The sequence below is a fragment of the Cuculus canorus genome, chromosome 19, assembly GCF_017976375.1.
Source record: "Cuculus canorus isolate bCucCan1 chromosome 19, bCucCan1.pri, whole genome shotgun sequence".
NCBI classification, from domain to species: domain Eukaryota; kingdom Metazoa; phylum Chordata; class Aves; order Cuculiformes; family Cuculidae; genus Cuculus; species Cuculus canorus.
The window spans coordinates 3,617,167-3,637,806 of NC_071419.1; the positions used below are offsets into that span (position 1 = coordinate 3,617,167).

The 20,640-nt window shown below is 44.7% G+C and overlaps 1 protein-coding gene across 2 annotated transcripts in view; it reads right to left on the minus strand.

Moving 5' to 3' along the window:
• The window catches only part of COL5A1 (collagen type V alpha 1 chain), a 154,743-nt gene that overhangs the window by 105,622 nt on the left and 28,481 nt on the right, over window positions 1-20,640 (minus strand). For both annotated transcript variants that reach the window (XM_009569507.2, XM_009569506.2), the window contains exons 2-4: window positions 13,364-13,531; window positions 7,790-8,003; window positions 6,993-7,155 (exon numbers count right to left, since the gene is read on the minus strand). In XM_009569507.2, the coding sequence (XP_009567802.1) occupies window positions 6,993-7,155; window positions 7,790-8,003; window positions 13,364-13,531 (545 nt within the window). The remainder of the gene's footprint in view (window positions 1-6,992; window positions 7,156-7,789; window positions 8,004-13,363; window positions 13,532-20,640) is intronic.

Genomic DNA, 20,640 nt, shown 5'->3' on the forward strand with positions numbered 1-20,640 from the left:
ACAGGCAGCCCTGACACAGCCACAAAGCCTGACTGCAGTCCAGATGGCTAAACTGCCAATTACCCAGCAAATCTAAACGACAAACAAGAGCAAAGTGTCTGCAAACAATTAATCCGATGTTTCCACCCTAATCCTCCCTTTCCTTGCTGGCACCTGACAGATAGAGGTCAGATGAAACGGTGTCAGTGTAGGATTGAAATGAAACCACCTGAAGTATAGGCTAACTATTACAAGCTGGTTTGCAATTCTTATTCTGGATGTGGTCCTGCCCCTCCCTCGTTACAGACACGCTGATAAAACCAGATGACGTCCCTGGGCACCTGTGTAAGACGATGCTGTGTGCGAGACCTCGCCAACTGGAGCCAAATATCACGTTTGGGTTTTGATTAAACTGACTGCATCGCTTGGACTCTGATACAAAAATCTCACTGTTAATTGCAAACCCATCCAAAGAGGCATAATCTTCAATAATTGTAGACATTTTCTAGGCAACTCTGCTCTGCTGGAAAAGCCTAGTTTTGTGATTTAATCCATATGTCTCAAGTGCACCATCACACTAAAGAAGATCCCTTTGAAAAAACAAAAGCAGAAGAAATGACGAGAAAACCAGCAACTAAATGGAAAATTATTAGGAGACTGGGGAGAACTACAGACATCTTCAATAAAGAACCCTGATGCTGGCTCAGACCGTTTTATTTTCCATCATCTCACACCATGGTATATGCTAGCGGTGTAAAACATCAACTTCTTGCACTCCCTGAAAGGCTCTACAGCAAAAGAGGTGAAATCAGATTTGGCAGGGCCAGAAATGCACACAGCCAGAACTGTAAATCAGCCTCTTTCAGCAGTCTGCCGAGCTAGGGAACGTACACAGGAGCATGTATCCATGGCACATCTTGACAGAGACATTCAGGTTAGTATGGAACCCTAATTAGTTTTAAAAGAGCTTTTTGAAGGTTAACAAAAAACTTAAGTATGAGTTCTGCTCAGTTCCTTCCTGACCCTCTGGGCTAAGAACGCGATGGGTTCAACGCTGCCCACGTGAGAAGCCTCATTGAGCTCAGTGGGGCCATTGCCATGCTTCTGGGTTTGAGAATATTAAGGACCTTGTTGCTTCTCCTGTAAACAAATAAATAAGCCTTGCACACTCTCAGTACTTTCCCCACCAGGCTGTTTCCATTTGCACAAGAGCCTCCTGCAAACAGGAACAGAAAGGACGACAGCGCTGAGGCAAGCTTGGGTCTAGATGCCAACCACACAGGGATTCAGAGCTGAGGCTCCTATGGTACTTTTGCACCCACGAGTTGAGAAAAATGCCGATGTTGCAGGTGGCACCAACCTGGCTTCCCCAAAGCCCAATGTATTAGATGCACAGCTCTTCTCCTGCAGCAGTAGACAGAGGCTATTTGACATGTTAACAGATCTGCATGCAATAGAAGACCCCTAAATCTCTCCATCCTCAAACATAAGACACATCTACGTGTACGTTTAAAAACCCTTATTTTCATTTCTACCTTTCATTAAAGCAAACACTACTGATTTGGTCTTATAACTTCAAAGGTGTCTGAGAAAAATAACGCACAGCAACTTTAAAAATAAGAGTACTTTTCAGAGCTGGAAATGCTACAGCCAAGAGCATGGGAAGGGAGGGGGGGGAAAAACCCTGACGATAGTGAAATGAAATCTGGGATTATCAACCACAGCGATAATTGTTTTTTTCAGTGTAAACAAGGCAGAAGATGAAAAGAGAGTTGGCATTTCAACCCAAGAGCAACACAGCACCTGAACGGCCCCAATGTCTCAGCTAAGAGCACTGAAGCATCTATTTTGCTTTGTCTTGTTGCGCCTTGAAGCATTCAACAGCCCTAAGAGCACCTCTGGCATCTTGCCCAAGCTTTCTGGCTCGCCCTAGCACAAATTGCTTTCCCTCCATTTCTGGTGTCTTGATTTCACTCGTGGTCTTTGAAAACACAAAGGAGAGAAGAGAATAAAAAGCACCATCCTTTCAGCATCATCCAAAACCCAGCAGCGCACTGTATCTCACCCCAGGACAAACTTTGGCATCAAGCTAACAGCAAATACTTCGTCAGCCCCTCAAGGTTTCACTGCCTTGGCAGAATGGTGTCCGCAGGTGTCCAAGACCCTCTCACTTTGCACCTTGTTTGGCATGACTGGAGGAAACCACTTGGTTTTACACTACCAACTAGACTAATGAGACACAGTTATGGCACTCAGCTCAACAAAATCAGCCCCTCCTATCTCCAGAGGAGCAAACAAACCCTAAAAAGCAATATACATATGCACTGAGGTCTTCCGCTTATGGGAAAGCTACACCAAGAGTAGACCCTACTCTAAAATGATATTTCTAGAGGATCAAGACCCCAGTCAGCTTATGGGACAACCCCAGACAATTTTAAAGAGATGAACCAAAAATAATTTACATCAAAAATACTCAGTTTTTCCTGCAGCATCGTCAGCAGTTTTACCAAAATGTACTTATTTTTTGCTAATACCTACACCAAAATTCTACTGATAGAATTCTACTAGCTCTGCCAGCGAGGTACGGTACTTCTGTCGGCAGAGCAGCCTCACACTACAGTCTCCTCCTGAGAGATCAAAAGACATGGGGATTTTCAGCAGAAACATGGAAGATATCACACATTTAGAAATTTGGCAGCGTCTGGACGAGTTTCATGTTGTTAATCAGCGCATCGCTGTGAAGTGATGGTCTATTGAGAACATTGAGTAATAAACAGAGCTGGGGCACACGCTACTGCAGAAACCGGACTTGATGGGAATACGTGAGATGCTTTAAAACACAATTGCAAAGGGGTTAAGTTCACCTAATCCAGCCCAGAAACAGTAACGCTTACCTATCATGGACATATTCCATGCATAAAGATGCTCCAGCTGCAGGTTATGGGATTTCTTTGTTCACTGCTGTAATACAGCCACTTCTGGGACTGAAACGCAGTACCAGCGACCTTGCTGACCCAGGACTTGAACTTTGTTTCAACTCACATCTGCTAAACCAGAACAACTTCTTTAGCTCACAGCCAGCTCAAATGCTTTTCCACCAGACCACCACGGCAAACGGCAGGTTGGAAAAGGCAGCCCATGGGAAAGTGCTACCCACGTGGTCCTGGGACACGGTGGCTAAATGGATTAAGTAAGATGCACACTGCTTTATCTAAACATACCAAAGCCTTTCCAAGCCTTGGTTAGCGGTAGGAAAGGGCTCATATCTGAGCCTGACTGCTCGTCCTGATAGAAGGAGTAAGACTCAGGAAAACACGTGCCATCTCCTGAACCCAGCACAAAGCTGTACATGGAGTAGAAGCTCCTTGGCATGAGCATCTTCCAAGAACAACCTCAGATTAAAGTCCACAAAGCACCCAAACAGCCCCCAGCCACAGATGATAGGTACAATATGCCACAGAAGTGTGCACGTAACAGTCAAGTAAACTCTCAAGCAAGCAAAGCATTAGCCTGACAGGCACTCAACTTATTCTCAGCTCTTACAGCAGCACAGGCTACAAGGAACAAGCACAAAAGGCTGACAGGTCACCCTTGGGATTGACACGCTGCTGCCAGCGGTGATGGGCTCACACTTCTAGTTTCTTGTTATCCACACAAGAATTGAAGAGATCCTGCACAAAAAGGTGACTCCTGCAACAGATGACGGGCACCGAACAGGCAGCTCCTGTGGTGCACCACTGCAGGGTGGAGGCAGGAGCAGGGCCATCCCATCACCAGGATGGTTTGGAAAACCTCCCTGCCTTTTGGGCAGAGGATGCTTTGCTTTTTGGGAAAGGGTCTTCCCAAACTTCACCCTTCTCTATTCCCACGCCTAACCATTAGGCTGTCCTAGGACTTGAATTCTTGATGGTTGCACTCGATGATCTTTTTCCAATCTTAATGATTTTATGATTCTAACGCGTTTTAAAAAAGCACAGCAAAAGAAACAGTTAATGCCTCTAAAAATGATATACATTCACATGTCTTCTGACTTCCTTCCAGTGCTGCCGTAGCCACAGGAACGCTGCTTACTACAGCCTGCACGCAGAGAGAGTATGTTTATCCTGCACTATGGGCTATTTTCTTTTCTCTTTTTCTCTCTCACTGAAAAAAACCCCTTTGCTGTCTCACAACAGCATCCTCAGTCACAGCTTGAAGCCATCCGCCACTTCCCAACAACAGTGTGAGAGCCTGTCCTGACATTTGTAAAGTTCTGTTTTGAACAACAGCTCAGCACAAAACTTAACTTGTACAACCTAGGCTTCAGGCTTGGCCCCTTTTCAAACCTACCCCGGCCATACAGAGGGATCCACACAGCCTCCAAACTAATTGAATTTTAATGAGAGGAAGTCATTTTTCCACTGGAAGAATGCTGCGCTAGAGAGAAATAGTTTGAAATTCCTCTAACCTTTCCTGCCACGCTTTTTCTGCAGCCGAATACAAGCAAGGAATTCCCCATCTGGGTACTCCACTGATGAATACAACAGAGCGGTTTCACTTGCGACCCCAGGTAGACCTGGAGCTTAAATAATTACAACTTTTTAAACAAAATTATCGGAGGGTTTATTTCATTTCAGTCCTGACAAGAAGAATATAATTTCCCACTACTTCGAGCTCCTGCTGATCCATGCTGAAACACAGTCCCCCACAACACTGCCATCCATCCCACTTCCAGCTAATTGGGGTATTTTAACTTCCAGCAAAGGCAACAAAGACGTAAGAGCCACGCAACTCCACGGGTACAGAAAACCCCAGGGAGCACTTCCTTAGCCGAGGTTTGCAGAGCAGTTGCCTGCAGGACTGCAGCAGCTTCAGCTCATCCTTCTGCAGTCAGTCTAGCATTATCAGCTTTCCAGGAATACCCAACTTGAAGAGTTTACACCCATTTCCCATTGTTCTGAGCCACATTTTTCCCTGCTTAGGCTTGCAAATTGCAGGAAGAAGGAAGGAGGGACCAAAGGAAATTAAGTTGCTGAGATATGAAGGAAATGAGTTTATAGTCCACTGCCTTCATGAAACCTGTTAATTACATTCAGTTTAAAGCTGCTGGTATCTCAATCGGTACGTGTGCAAACACCCTGAAAAACCTCTCTGTCTGATGAGGACGATCGAAGAAAAAAAGGACAAACACCAGAACTAGAGTTTTTTATGTACATGCTGTACAATATCAGTATATGTTATGACACGGGGGGGGGGGGGGGGGAAAAATTCCTTATTTCCACTTCTTAGTAAGTGCCTGAAATGATCTTGTAGCTGCATCTTGTACCCAGAGCAGGCAACAGGCTCTAGCGGAGGGGAACAGTCACTCTGTACCACCCCACCTCCCAGGGTCGAGGAGGTTTCTTAAGCCCTTTGAGCCTGGTCCTTAGATAAGCCCTTTACAGCAAGGAAGCTGGGGCCAGATCCTTGGGAAGGGCTAACAGCGGGGCTGGGAGAGCATTGCCATCCATAAACGGATGTTCCCTTGCCGGGCAGATGAATAACTAGCCCCAAATCCAGGTAAGCATATGGGAACACCTCAAGCTTCATGAGCAGCTATGCAAACTGTGTTACTTTGCAAAATGAAGCAGTCCAAAAGCGTAGGTTTCTTATCCAGTTTGGATGCAATACCAAGTTCTTTAAGTGGACCTTCTAGATCCTGGGATCCAGCGGCCGCCCAGAAAAGGTCACCATTTCACACAACTACTCCGCTTAAAACACAGCATCTGCTGAAATTGCTGGCAGAACACCCAACACTTGCAAAAGACACTCCAGTGCCCATTAAATCCTGCCTTGACTTTCTGTTTTAATTGTTAAACTTCTCAGGGAATATTTATTAATTTACTTCAATTTAGAGAGTCAACTTTAAGTCTGTAACCGGGACTTTGGCAGCAACGTTCAGTCCATGCATTCTTGCTCTGTTTACAGCAGAGCAGCTCCCAGATGTTGGTAATGTTAAACAGACTACAACTTTCCTTCCAAGAGATAGCAAGATGGAGATGAGAGCTGGCTTCGCTATGGCTCTGGTTGTTCACCAACATGAGATATTCCCCATCCCTTTGCTGGGTTGGGGAGGCCCACGAGATACAGCTCTTCCTCCACATAAATATAATAAAAGTTAGGGAGATAAAGATCAATAGGTCTTCGCTTCCACTCCATTGCACTGGTGCTGATTTCAGGGAAGCAATTCCAGCTTCGCAAGAAACATCAGGGACGAGATTCTCATACACATGAAAGCCTCAGAAGTGCAGCAGACCACAGAAGTTGAGATCGCTAGTGAAATGCATACGTTAAGCTAGCTGCTGAACCATGGGAAGAACTTCTACCATATGTACCTTGCCTATAAATAATCCTCTATCTCTTTGCTTAAATCAGAGGAGCTCATGGGAATATTCCACTCATCGTGATCTTAGTTTACTCTTCTAAAGCAGCCGCTGTGTGGGAGGTGACAGGGCTGCCAAACCAGCTCTGGAGGAGAGTCCCCTTATGGCACGGTGCGAGAAACCAAGATCAATGGCCAACATATGGGAAAAGAGCAAATTCCTATAGCCCCAGAGTGAACTCTGACTTGCAAACGAGCTGCTTTCCCCAGTCTTCATTTACTGCCCCTGCAACTTTATCTAAATCACAACACAGGGTTGAATAAAAAGCCCGTGAGCCTTTCCTGTGCTAAATTTGCTGAGAGCACAAAAGCTGCAGACCTACAAAATCCCAGTGCAGGGGCTGGTCTAGAACACCAGCAAGGGCATAAAACCAGAGGAACTCACTCCGACAGGTCATTTGGCCCACTGTTTTCATCTACTACATCATTTACTACAGAAAATATTTACCTAGTTGAAATAAAAACTTTAAACAAAAAAATAAATTACGTACAGTGTTCTATTTTGCAAAAATCTAACGAAGTTTCAAAAACAAGCTGAAAATACTTTGCCAACCAGAACCCAGCTCATCACCTCTGCGGAACATCTCCAGAACCGTTCACTGTCGTGACTTACCTCAAAGACTTCCTCATCCAATATCCTTGTTCCAAATACGATGATGCCATTGACATCAATGATGGGATGGTCACTTCGGTCCAAAAACTTTGTTATCTTCTTTTTACAGTCCAAAATCAAGGTGACATTTTTCTTCTGCACACTGATAGCTATTCTGTGCCACCTAGAAGAACACAGTCCACAAAGGTGTTAAACAGAGCCTTGGGCTTTCAAGGCCAAGATAGCAATTGTATAGCAATGAAGCGTTCAAAAATCGGCGTTCTGCAAACCTTCACGCCAACCATCATCTGTAAACACATGAAAATCATCCTCGGGCTGACCTCGAAAGGTTTTCTATTTGAAATAGAAAAGCTGTATTGAAAGATGATACCACTCACTTCTTATCCCTGCAAACAGGTAGGAGAGTGCCTGCTTCAATAAGAGGCAGAGGAAGAACCACGCCAATAACTCCCTGGCTGGCTCCCCTTTCCACCTTCCTTAAGTCCTATAAAAGGACTCGGTGTGGATTTTGCAGGACAAACTGATTCCTTAAGGCCCTTTGCAGCAAAAAATCAACAGTGTTTCCTGTCCCCATCAGCATCGGGCAATTTGCACTGACTGATATGCGATTCACACTTTTTATATATAAAATATTTATTCACCAAAGGGCAAAGCTCAAGGATAGGGCACTTGGTAGCAGTCAAAGGTGTGTATATACATTTATATATACATGACTCCTAGTTTAAACAACTTTCAGCATGCTGGTATTGATATAAACAATGTACTGATTTTTCCTTTGTGCACAAAGTTTCACTTACTTGCCATCTGCTAGGTTAATGCCTCTAAAGAGAGGATAGTCTTCTGGGCCTGGCTTTCCTGTATGGTCTTCATACAGGAATACAGGAGATCTACCCATCTCCACACCAATTTGCTGGATCCCTTGCTCATTGTAAATTGAGATCAAGAAGGACTGACCTCCTTTCTTCGCTTTTACAGTGGTTAGAATGGAGAAGTCCTCTGGGAATGGGGAAGCTGGAGTGGAAAAGCAAAGAGGTTAGTCAGGTCCCTTTGAAAATTAATCCCTACAGAACAGTCCTGGTGACTAATGAACCATAGGGAAACCACTGCTTTATTCCTCCAGATGTGTACACATCAACCCTAAAAAAAATGTATACTGGGCAGAATCTTAGTGGCCAGGTGAAGATCTGGCTTTCTCCCAAAGCCTTCTGTGATACAGGGTTGAGATGGGCTGCAACCCAAAGTAGACTCCACCAGCAAGGCAGTGTAGAGCAGTATCCTTGGAGGTTACGTGCTGTAACGGCACATTGCAAACAAGCACAGAACTGAGCACCTCTGAGGACCGTTCATTTATGATCAGAAAGCCTTTTTCCAGCCCTTATTGCAATCTGTCAGAGCCAAAACCTACTCCATATTCAAACTTGCAAGTGAAGGATCTACTGCTTCGGGATGAGACCATAATGCTGGAGAGACAGAGGTTTTCAAAAAGCTGTTGGTATACATCTGTATTATTTGCACCTAACCCTTCCTTAGCAAGTCCTAGAGCTTTTCAGGAGACAAGACCAAAACTTTCTTTTGCATATATCATGAGGTCCCCAAATTAACTTAAGATGTCAGAGGGACGGAGGAAATTAAGCATCCCGTGCCTGTTAAGCGCTTATGATACTGAAGGATTTTATTTAAGGGAATAGGGAAGTTGCATCAGGTTTTGTATATTCCAGATGAGAACAGAGCATTCTGTGGCTCCAGCTTTCAGGATTAGTGCAGATGAAAAAAAATCTGGGTAAAGAAACAAGTCTGGCAATCGGTAGGAGACGCTAATTTGGCTGCATATTGAAAAGCATCAAACAAATTTCCTAGCTTTTCCTTCACTCAGGAAAGCAACCCTGTCTGACCCTCGGGTGATTGCTGTCTGTATTTCTGCAAGGTTTAGAGGATTAAAGCCCTTAAAGTATGGAGCAGGTATGGTCAGTGCTCTGAGCAGGGGAGGGGTCAACCCCCTGCAATGGCAGATCAATATGTTTCAAGTCAATATGGGCATCAAATCACACCCTGTGTAGGATACAACCCCTCCGCTTGGGTTTCCTCTGCAATTCAGACTCAAAAAATGAGCCCAAACTGAAAGATGCAGATGCGCATCCCGAACAGCACACCTTAAAAAGACTAGAAGCATTTGTAAAGGAGTTTCTTGATCAAATTCTTATTGGAGATAATAATTGAAAAGGAGGGCACCTACAGGGCACACCCTCCTCAGATGCTGCGTTTCAGAAGTGTGAGACTTGCAGGGTGGCTTTCCTTTAAGGTCCAGGCTTTCAAAAAAAAACAAGAATTGCATTGTACCGCTGGGTATCTGCTTGGGAAATCTTAAACCACGGCAGGGCAGAGCAAAGTGGGGCAGCCCTGCCATGGGCACTGGGGTGGGTGTGCTGGGACCATCTCCGCGTGTGGCAGCCAGCAGCACGCAGGGAAGAGAAGAAGACAATGGAGCATTTTTAAACTGCGGATCCATATAAAACCACAAAAAAAAATGTCAAGCTCTGTGCCCACAAGCTTCAAACAGATTTCCCTCACCCTTTTAGAACTTTTCTTAGATAGCATTCAAGGGCTGGACAAGGGATTTTGACCCAAGGAGGGGACTGAGAACATAAGAGTGGGAAATTCTTCCAACCACAAAGCTAGCAAGTTCAAACACAAAGAGACCATGAGCTCACTCTCTCCTCTTCTGTTTGGGAGCTGCTTTAACTTTTATTACTAAACCGGTGTTTAGGATGCATCTAGCTGCCCAGCACGGGGCTGCCCCGCCAGGCAGCAGAGGAGGCAGGAGGCACGAGCAGGTTAGGCTGCAGCTAAAACAAGCACCGCTACGAACAGCTTGTGCAAAGAGAGGACACCAAGCGGGACACTGAGGATACCTACAGAGACACTCTGTGTTGGCACCAAGTTAATATCCCTCACCTTAGTTAAATAACATTTGGAAAGAAGCGTAAAACAGTATTCTGAACAGAAGACTCACTAATTAAATGCCATGATTATAGCTTGATTTCCCCCTAGGACACAGGCTCAGATATTTGGCAGAGGCAGGCATCCTATTACTGCATCTCCCATAGGATGCTCTGAGCTTTATCTCCCTCCTGCTGTACACAAATCCTCCTGTAGCACTGAATCAAGACCATACGCCTTCCTGGTTCCAATTACAGGCTACAGTTTTGGGCCTTTTATGTAAAATAGTTCATGTCCAAAATTTCATTATGAATCCACAATACAGTACCTTTCAACTTGGACAAGCTGCCAACTCATTAAAAAGCTGCTTTTAATTTTTTTTTTCATTATTATTAAAACGTCTCCATGGTGATGCGAGTTTCTCAACCCAAATAACCATAATGGATGAATTATAGCTGACATTACTCTCTTACTGCTCTGCTGTCCTGGCAAAATAACAATGCCTTCACTGTCATAGCTAGAAATGACCCAGGCTATTAAATGATGTATGAAAATACATCCACACAGATAGTAATACTAATAAATACATCATAAAAAAATATATGAAGCACAGAAATTGACCCAAATCTCCTTGAAGACAATGGAGACACCCCTCCAACAACAGGTTGGGCATTAAGCCCTTATATTCATTCACTTCTTCAAATGAGCTTGGGCTGGGAGATGTTGCACATCCACCTCTTCACTTAACAGCACTGCATCGATGCTGAATTTGCCTCTGCGCTGCTATTTTACCCCATGGCCAAGTCTTTTCAAATCAACCAAATGCAACCTCCTGCAAGGGAGCAAAGAGTTAAGAGCCCAATTCTGCAGATGGAGCCACGGAAAGAGGGGAGGAGGTCCAGGGTGGGCACAGATCTCTCCACTCCATGCAGCTCCCCATGCTCCGATGCCATTAGCTTCACTTGAGCGTCTGTGTATGCCCCAATATGCAAACCAGTGGAGTCCAACTGAGCATCTTCTCTCCTGATCACCGTGACCACTAATTAAAGGCCCTTGTGCAGCCTCATGGCCTTCAAAATAAGGACAGCTGGGACATCTTCATAACCCTCATCCTGCAGGTGCATCCAAACACAGCCTAAAATAAAGAGCCCTGTTGCTCATCTACGAAGGACAGGAAAGCTTTAGCTGCTTAATAGGAAAAAAAACAATGAGATGATCCAGTTCCTGACACAAACACAAAGCAGACCTGGTGTGTGAAATGGTGTCATTTCCAGAGCCGTTTTTCAAAGGAAAAACAACTCTTCAACAGTGTCACCAACTTCTGGCCTTTTTCATCATTTGAGAAGACTCCCACTTCAGGAACGGCGTGTTTCCTCAGAGATGACTGTTCAAGCTATAATAGAGGGGTTTGAGCTCTTAAATATATACGCAGACACTCACAAGCAGTGTGGAGAATATAGAGTTTGCTAGAAGAATGCAAATGACATTTTGCTGGCTGCCACTGAAAACTTTGCCTTTCTTGCGGCTGCTGGAAGAGCACGGTTTTGCTGTGAAGCAGAACCTATTTAAGGAGTGAGGACAAAGAGCATCTCGCATATTTTCTCACTCTTGTGGGCTTGAGAAAAACAGACAAGCTTTGAGATATAGATATATATACATCTTGCTTTGCTGGCTGTGGAAGCAGAATGCAAAGCCTATAAAATTACCATCTCAGAGAAGCAACAACTTCTAATTAGCACAAAACATTATGTGGAGTGTACATTTGCCAATGGTTCTCTATAGCAGAGAGGGAAAGTTATGCTATAACCCATCCGCCTGTTAACATGAAATCACTAAACCCGCATTTCCCCTGGTACATTGCACTGCAATTACTTTTTTATCTTTATCTCCTTTCTCATTTATCTGGTGGTGTGAGCTGAAGTCGCATCTAGCTATGGAGATGCACTGAGCAAACATCTGTTGATCTGATGGAAAACACTAGGGGTTCATCACTTTGCTCTTCCATTCCGATTTCCTTATCAAGCAGCAGAGCAGATTCAATGACTTTGGAAATATCTAGAGAGGGAGAGTGCTGCTTCAAGCATCCCACGGTTGTTCAGGTGTTGAAATGACTGAAAAGTTGCTCGCTGACACCAAGCAAACAAACACCACCCAGATCCTCTCACCCAAGGAGGAGAGGAGATGCAAACCAAGAACTTGGGAAGGGTTGACCATGTGATGGAGGGCTGCAGCTCCGGCATAGCTGCTCCCATCTTCGTGCCAGGCTTTCGGTTCATATGGCAGACACAGGGTATGCTCCTGCTCACCACAGATTAAATATAATCTGCCTGCTTATCATCACAACAGGATAATAATAAAGTCAGAAAATAACCTTAGTGCTAACACATGCAATGCAGGAAATACAGGACTGGGGGATGCGAGCAGTCCAGCCTCGGAGTCCTCACTTAGGCCATTGACAGGCTGGGTCCCACAGATACAGCATGTTAATTAAAAAGTATTGGTAGTGGCATGCCATGTTACCTCTAATTTAGCTAATGCATTTTGTATTATTAATGGTCTCGCAAACACCAAAGGAGAACATGTGTCTGCTTTGCTTAAGTCATCTGCTGCTCTGAAGACGAGTTACGTGCAGCATCTTTCTGCCTCAAAGGTGCTTTTCTCACCAAGCCTGGGAAGTCCTACCATGCTTACTTCCAGCATCTCCAGGTAAAACAGGGATACGGGAGTGGCTCCTCTACAGCTTTGGAAAGAAGCCTTCTGATGGTGACTGTGTTCAAGACTGAAGCTCTCAGGCAGCAAGTAGTTGTTCAGGTCCATAATGTGTCTGGTCTTTTCACAAGCAGATTTTACTCTGCAGTAGCAATTGTCCCATGGCCTGAAAAAATTAAAACTCCAGACCATCCTCGGGGACAAGTAAAATGGTCAGTAGCTCACATGCTCTTCGGGGGCTTTGTGAACTCCCGCAATCTTAGTGGCCTTCTCTAACAAACCTCCAATTTCTTCAAACAGCTTTTCTTGGGACATCTGTTCTTGTGGGTCAGTCTGTTATTTTTACATAGTGATTATTTGTGTTATGAGAGACACCATAGCCACAGAATAAAACCCTACTGTGCTTGGCACTCCACAAACACAGAAGAAAATGCAGTTTGTGTTCCTCTGCATCTTCCAAGTCTCTCTCCCCAGCTGGATGTCACTGTGTGATAATGAGACAGTAGAAACTTTCTAACATAGGGAAGAAACAGATGTAAGCATCAGCCACATCATCTGCAGCGAAACCCATGTGCAAGTGCAATGATAAAAGAACAATTTACTGCAGCTCCCTGGAACAGCACGCTTGGAAAATGAAGGAATTACACAGTACCCTATATGTGCCTGCAGAATCCGAGATTGGGATCAGATATTTCCGCGTGACAAAGAAAAAGCTGCAGACTCACCAGGATACAGCTGCTTTGTTGGTGCACTAAGCTGAGCATCTTTTGTTACTCTGTAAGCAACATCTGCTTCTTTTGAAGATCTTCTGCTTGTGCAAAACCCTGTTGTTTTTGTGATACCATCAGGTAAATTATGAAAATCTAACACCTTCAAGAGGTCTGCAGGTTCAGCTGTAAAAAGAAAAGAAGAAAACGAGAATTAGCAGGCAATAAGACGGGCGTTTGCTCAGATCCAAGTCATTATTAGCCTACGTCACACAAATCATTCATCACAATTCTAAAAACAGAATAAACACGTTTTCAATACATCTGCAAATACAGTGTTAATATCAGCTTTGATGTTAGAACGCTGTACTGCTGGTCAGAGACACTAATTCATTGTTGATCAGCTGTCTGCATGAGGGCAGAAGGGACGATATACTCTCTTATTAGCACCCTGGGTAAAAGTTTGTTCTGGTTTCTGTGGCCTCCACCTGCAGTCTATCCCTTCAGTCAGGAATTCAGGGCAGACTACGGAGGCGGCACCTCCATCCTGGCCAGGAGCAGGCTGCAGCAGGGCTCAGCCACCACAGCACCCCATCCATCAGCCCTGTCCCTCCTCCTCTGGGCATTTTGACTAATGACACGGAGCAAAAGGCTCTGTTCCTCAATGACATCCCATTAGGCTCATGTTTTTGCTGAGACTCTCACTGCTGCAGACATTAAACCAGTTGACAAAGAGCACTTGCCTCACGCCCAGTACTCCCCACAGCTACAAAGCGAGGGCTGATAATTGAAGTTCTAAAGACTACACTACACTTGATCTTAGCCAAAAGGCCGAGAAGTGGCCACTCTCCTCACCCTTAGAACTGGATGGGCTTTAAGGTGTCTTCCAACCCAAACCATTCTAGAATTCTATAATAAGCAACCGGCTGCATCCTTGGGGAAGGGCTACAACGTGCACATCAGCACCGATCACAACGAACAACTTAGCCAGGGAAGGAAAAAGCAGGTACAGATCTTTTACAGAATAAAACGTTTTGGTTACCAAGAAGATCAGCCTAATGTTCGCATGGAAATTTTATGTACATCGTTAGACAGCTCTTAAAAGTTTCCACAATCCTGAGAAGCTGGGACCTCAATGAGAGGCTCCAAATACACAGCAAATCCAAGTCAACACAGCAGATAATAAAGGGCTCAGAGAATCTGGACTGAGTAGCGTACAGCTGTAATGTTTCCTCATGTCTCTTTTTCCTATTAGACAGTAGAAGGATGACACGCATTTGTCTAAGCTGTCCTCACCACTTGGATCTTCCCACTGCCTTTAACCGTGTTTTCTTTCACACAGAAATATCTGCACACATACAGCCCAAGCAACTAAAGTGACAATAAAACTCCAGCTCTGCTTCCAGTTACCTCCCCGTGCTCCAAAAGATTCAAGTCAGCCAGCTCCTAAGCTGCTTCCAACATTCATTTAGGGAGGAGAGAGGGAAAAAGGCAAAGGCAAGGGGGAGGGGATGTGAATTCCAGACTCCTTACATCAGCCCAGTCCTGCGTGTGGAGGGACTGGAGCCTCTCTCCGGCACTGCACATAAGCCATCCCACAGAGAGCAGCCACGGAGGGGCCAAGGTGTTTGCAAGAACAGAAACGTCTGCAAAAAGAATCCATCATCCAAAAGCTCGGCTGCTGTTACGACAGGGACTTATGAACATCATCTCCTTTGGCAAGGGAGTCCCAGCTGACACCAGAGCCGGTCGTGATCATCTCTTAGGAAAGATGTGTATGTTGCTGGACAAGTTAAATGCTACTCATGGTCATAATCTTATAGGTAAAGTTGTACAGTATATTGACAGGAAGGAAGGAAGGCATGAAAACAGAAGATTTCATCAGCTTTATACGTTAGCAGAATGACACCACTTGCAAGTCACACGGCAACTGCTTGCCAAAAGCTCCTGCAGCAGTTATAGCAAGGTGATGGGCATTCAAGAGAGCTGGACCTCCTCCAAAAGCAAACAGCCATGAGCAGGGAACAGGCTCGGAGCCTTCCCAGCAACCCCCACCCTCATCAGTGCCCTGGTGCAGCACTTCTTATTTGTAAAGGATGGTTCAAGCATCTGTCTGCCTCCCTGTGCTGCTGTGAGCCTCCAAACACAACATGCAATTCATCTTCATTTTGAAGGAAGATCCTCCACAACTATGATGGATTAGTTCAAAGCGAGATATTCAAGTAGAATTACAGCCTGCGTATCGCACAACCTGCAATCCACACAGGTACCCAGCAGGACTGGAATTAAACTCTGCTCACAGATGTGCATGAGTGTCCCACCTCTCCTTGCTCCTGGAAATAAAAAAGGAGATGAGAAGCCAGCTGAAGCCCTACAGACCACTCACATTCCTCTCCATCACCAAGAGCACCGGTTTAAGTAGGACTTGTGCAACATCAAAGCCTCCAGCTCTTCCCAGAAAGATGTGCTTCAAACAGGAGCAGCTCTTATTCCTGCCCAGCTAATCAGTTTGTTTATTTCCCCTTGATTCTTCAGCTCAATCTAAATTCATCAATCTCCTGTTAGGAGCTATAATAGCATCGGGCACAGAAGGATAGAGACCAGACTGACCAAAATCAGCCTCTATGGAGTATTTCTTGCATTGGGCTTGGCCTTCAACCAACAAATAAATTACCTCTGTTAGTTTGGGGTTTTTTTTCACCTGCTTTTTTATGAATAGCATTACTTTGCAACACCACGCACAGGATCATCCTTTCACTTGAGATGCACAGTGCTCCCCAACGAGACCAGCAGCTCGGTCCCTGCTGCACTGGAGGAAGGTGGCAATACACCTGGTACACAGAGGCAAACCCCAAATAGCCAGAATGAGACCAAAATCAGACCAGAGGCTGTCCCAGAAGCTTGCATCCAGCAGCACAAACCCTTTGAAGAGCACCAAAACGGAGAATTACTTCCCATTTTGACAGAGCAGAGACGAATGACTCACTAATGAACCAACAGTGGCAAAAGGAGGAATTAAATCCTTACTTCCTCTGTGTCTGACCAAGGCTTTAAACACAAACCCAATCCTTCTGCGTTAATCTGATTCTTAATTATTTAATTACCTGTAAAAACTTGGAACAGAAGAAGTCAGTATTAAGTTTATAACTCTATTCCCACTCAGCAGTGGCCCATAGTCACTTTGTCTTTCTTACACGTCAACATTAAAGCAGCTCAAGCCGCATTCATTGAAATAAGCTCCCCGGCTTTGGGCTGGGCACAGGCTCCAACCCAAACAGGGTCAGTGTGGCCATGCTCTGCCACCCTTGGCAAGAGCCAAACTGCCTGTGCAGGCTCAGCTGAAGGATGCAGAAGCAAAAGTATCCCCAAGGAAGTCAAAAGGAACCCAGAGCATCATTAACAGCCAGAGGGGAGTATCAGAGCACCCTGAAAACCCCTGCCTGTGAGCAAAACCTCAATCACAACACAACGGGGTTGTTCATCCTCGCTTTTCCTTTCCCTGACTGTTCCTTAAATTAAATTTGAAGAGTGAAAGCAGTCCTAAGCCCTGTTGATCCTTCAGGACTTGTGCAATAATAAGAAAGGATTTTTTTAAATGCCATTACCCTTGCCTGTCACAGAGCAGAAGAGGGGACAACCAGCTCACATTTAGCAACTGCAGTGAAGGTCAGTTAAAGACTTCCTACGCACCACCTACCACCCAATCATCATGCAAAGGTTAAAGAGCTAGCTTTCTCCAAGCTTGATATCAAGCCCAGACCTTCCTAATTTTATCTTATTTATTATCTTATCCTTATTTTATAAGGCATTTTGGTGTGCCCCCACCAGGGAAGCTCTGCTTCTCCTTCCCTTCTGCCCTCACTTGAATCCTGTGAGGGTTACCCGGTGTGACACCCTCCTCCTCTGCTCCTCTTATTCCATCACCCCCTTGGCTGTTTGTCAGCTTAGAATCATAGAATTGCTAAGGTTGGAAAAGACCTCCAAGATCAAGTCCAACCATGAGCACAATACCAACATGCTGATTAAACCATGTCCTGAAGCACCACTTCTACACGTTTTCTCAACACCTCCAGGGATGATGACTCCGTCCATGAAATGGCTACATCCATTTAAGAGCTCAATACTCTCAAAAGCAGCATAGGTCAGTAGAAAAATAAAACATTATTCCCCCTCCAAAAAAAAATAACCCCAACCCTAATGGAATTGGTGCTATTAAAATTCAGTGCATGACAGAGCTGCAGCTTCTGTAGACTGTGCTAGAAAAGCCCAGCATATGCAGCATTAGCCAGAAGTCATTAATCTAAGCCATATTTATGCCTGTAATAATTATTTTTAACACCTGAAGCAAAGCTCTTGAATAGGCCCCAAAGCACTTTACCGAGCGTCAGGATACATAAGTCGCTTATATGTTACTTGTGGGTATCTGCTTTTCCAGTGTCTGAAAAATTACCGAGTTACAAATAACAAACCTCGAAACAATTCTCTCTCCTGTCATTTTTCAAGGTCTTTAATTAAATCCTTATCCCCAAGGAAATCTGCAATATTTAAACTTGCTACTGAGCTGAAGGCTGAAGCTCTTGTCGCCTTACAGTGCTGGTGACAGCCGTTCTCCGTGGCCTCTCTGCTTTATGCCACAGCATTCGGAGGCAGTTGCTCTCCCCGGCCACCCCACGTCCCCCAGCCCTGCCTGTCAGGGTGAATGGGTTGACAAAACCAAGCATTCAAAAAGAACACAATCTACTTTCCAGGAAGTTATAAAGCTTAGATACATTTCTTTTCCCAACTCTACATATGCAAATGTTACAAATCTGTTAAAAGTCCAATCAGGCACAAGAAATTCTATAAATCTCTTGTGAAAGCTGCCTTGCGGTTTCAAAGAGTGATCTTCAAGCTTTTCCAGCTGTCATTTGGGAAGACTTTTCTTTTTCAAATGAAGCAATCGCATGGCAGAGACTTTCAGAAAAAGAAATTGAGAAAACCCCACTCCGTATCACAAAACTCCTCATACGAGTTGGCAGTGCCACAACATTGCTTTTTCTCAACTGCAAACTTCAAACAGCGCATGTTTGGCACAAGGATAATGAGGACCCGACAGCAATCCCAACTCTCCAAGCCACCCACCAACCTGCAGTGCCAGGTGCCCCAAAGCTGGGTACGTGGCATGGGACTGGAAGGAGCAGAAGTGCTCTTTGTACTACAGAAATAGCACATCTGGAAAACCCACCCCAAATCCTAAAGTCTTTGGTGCATTCATTCGACCGCTAGTGAAAGGCTCTGGACCGATATCCCCTGAGATCAAAGCCAACCCTCTGAGAACATTTGCAGTAATGAGAGCAGCAGATGAGTTCCCGTTCCTTCCTTTGAGGTCCATGGCTCCACCAGTCAACAAGAAAACTACCTCTCCAATCAAGCCAGTGCCCTCACTACGATGAGCGCCGTACCTGCAGCAGTTTGCATACTGCAATAGAGTTGGCACCTACATCTACCTTTTCCTCTTCATAGACCTCTAACGCATTCTCCAGTGGAGCTGTAAACAGTGAGTATTTAGTGTATTGCCAAAACCAGATTTACTTTCTCAGCTACTTTTTGCCCATCTCACCAAAACGGTCAGGAGGCCCCTAAAGATCTCAATGGACCAGTGAAAAAGGTTTTAGCAGTGCAGTTTAATCAATCAAAATTGGATCCATGCCACCCGCGCTGCCCAGAGCAACACACGGTCTGTAAGACAAGAACACAGCTGTGCTGCCACACAGCAGCTGGATTGCAGCTGGGTCCAACGCTGGGCTTCGGAGCTCAAAGGCTTCTCCTTTCACTAACCACCACTGCCATCCTAACCTACACCTGTAGCTTATTCAATCTTATCTGACAAGAACAAGCATACCATCAACATCTTCACTGAATGCATTCCCAGAACTCAGAGTCAAGAAAATCCCCTTTCTTCAATTTTTTGCCCTTCAAAGTGGAGGAAAAAAAAACCTCATCAGCATCCTGAGACACCACTGACCCGTTATAGTAACGCAATAACCGAGACATTTGGGTATCTGGAGAAGGGGGTCACCATCCTGGAAGAGTAGAGAACCATTCTTCTATATTTGGGTTCATAGCAGCTAAAGGGCATCTAAAGACCTTCAAGACTCAATGACACAGTACTTAGTCATCCTGCAGCTTGCGTGTAATTATTGCCAAAGATTTGAGGTCATAAGGTGAAGAATGAATAAGCATTTATGCTCCCGGCTCATTCCAGGTGCCCTCTGCAACTTTCTCATCATTCAATACATCACCCACCAGTCTGGAGATCTGTATCCAAGTATTAAATGAGCGGTGAGGCAGGTTTACTGCAAAGCAAAGCCTACCTATGTGAACAAGCAATATAAAACAAACTTGTTGTCTTATTCCACAGCAAATAATGACAGTAAATAAAGTGAATACTTTTTTTTTTTCAATATTTCAAGAGTAGCATCTCTTTGAAGAGCACCTCAAGTCCCACAGAAAGGTGGAAAGCATCATTTTCATGGAAAAAATCCAAGCAATACTCTGCAGTTAACCTGGCCACAGTTAACCAGCTGGCTTAAATTGCTTTGTTTCTCCTGCACAGAGATCTCTAAGAGTCTTCAGGTTGGCTGGAGTGGCTTTGTTGTGCTCACCCCGATTTCCTGACTCCTCAGAGTCAAAATGAGCAACTGGACCTGAGTGTCCTGGCCCTTCGCTCCAGCCCCAAGGCTGTGCGTGGAAGCACTGTGCTCAGACAACCGAGAGCTTTCCTGAACCTCCTCGTCTCTTTAACTATCCGTCTTGCTTTTGACCTTAACCAGAAGGATAGTTTCATACATTCCAAAGCCAAAGGGATAGCTGAGAACTGACAAAAAAACAATAAATAACTGTATCATGTTCAATAAGTAAAGGACAGGGAATTTATAAGGAAGATCAAAAACTTGCAGCTTTAATGCAACAAGGTCCACTTGTGCCACCGGAGAACCTACTCCTCAATGTCCCCATCTCTCATTTTGGTCATCTTTAAGCTCAAAAATCACCAGTATGTGTGCTATGAGGTACAAGAAATGATTTCATAATGTACTTTCAGGTAGTCAGGTGACAAGTATGAAGTTATCACCATATTTTCCCAATTAATATCAATATATTTTACACAAACAATGCCAGGCACAGCACCACCCTGTCTCACTGCGTTACCTTCTCGAACAGGAAAGGAAGATTCTGCAGGGCTGCCTGAACACACAGCAAAAACCCACTCCCAGGAGAAGACAGAGGAGAAGCTATGGCATAATTTTTAAGGAAAA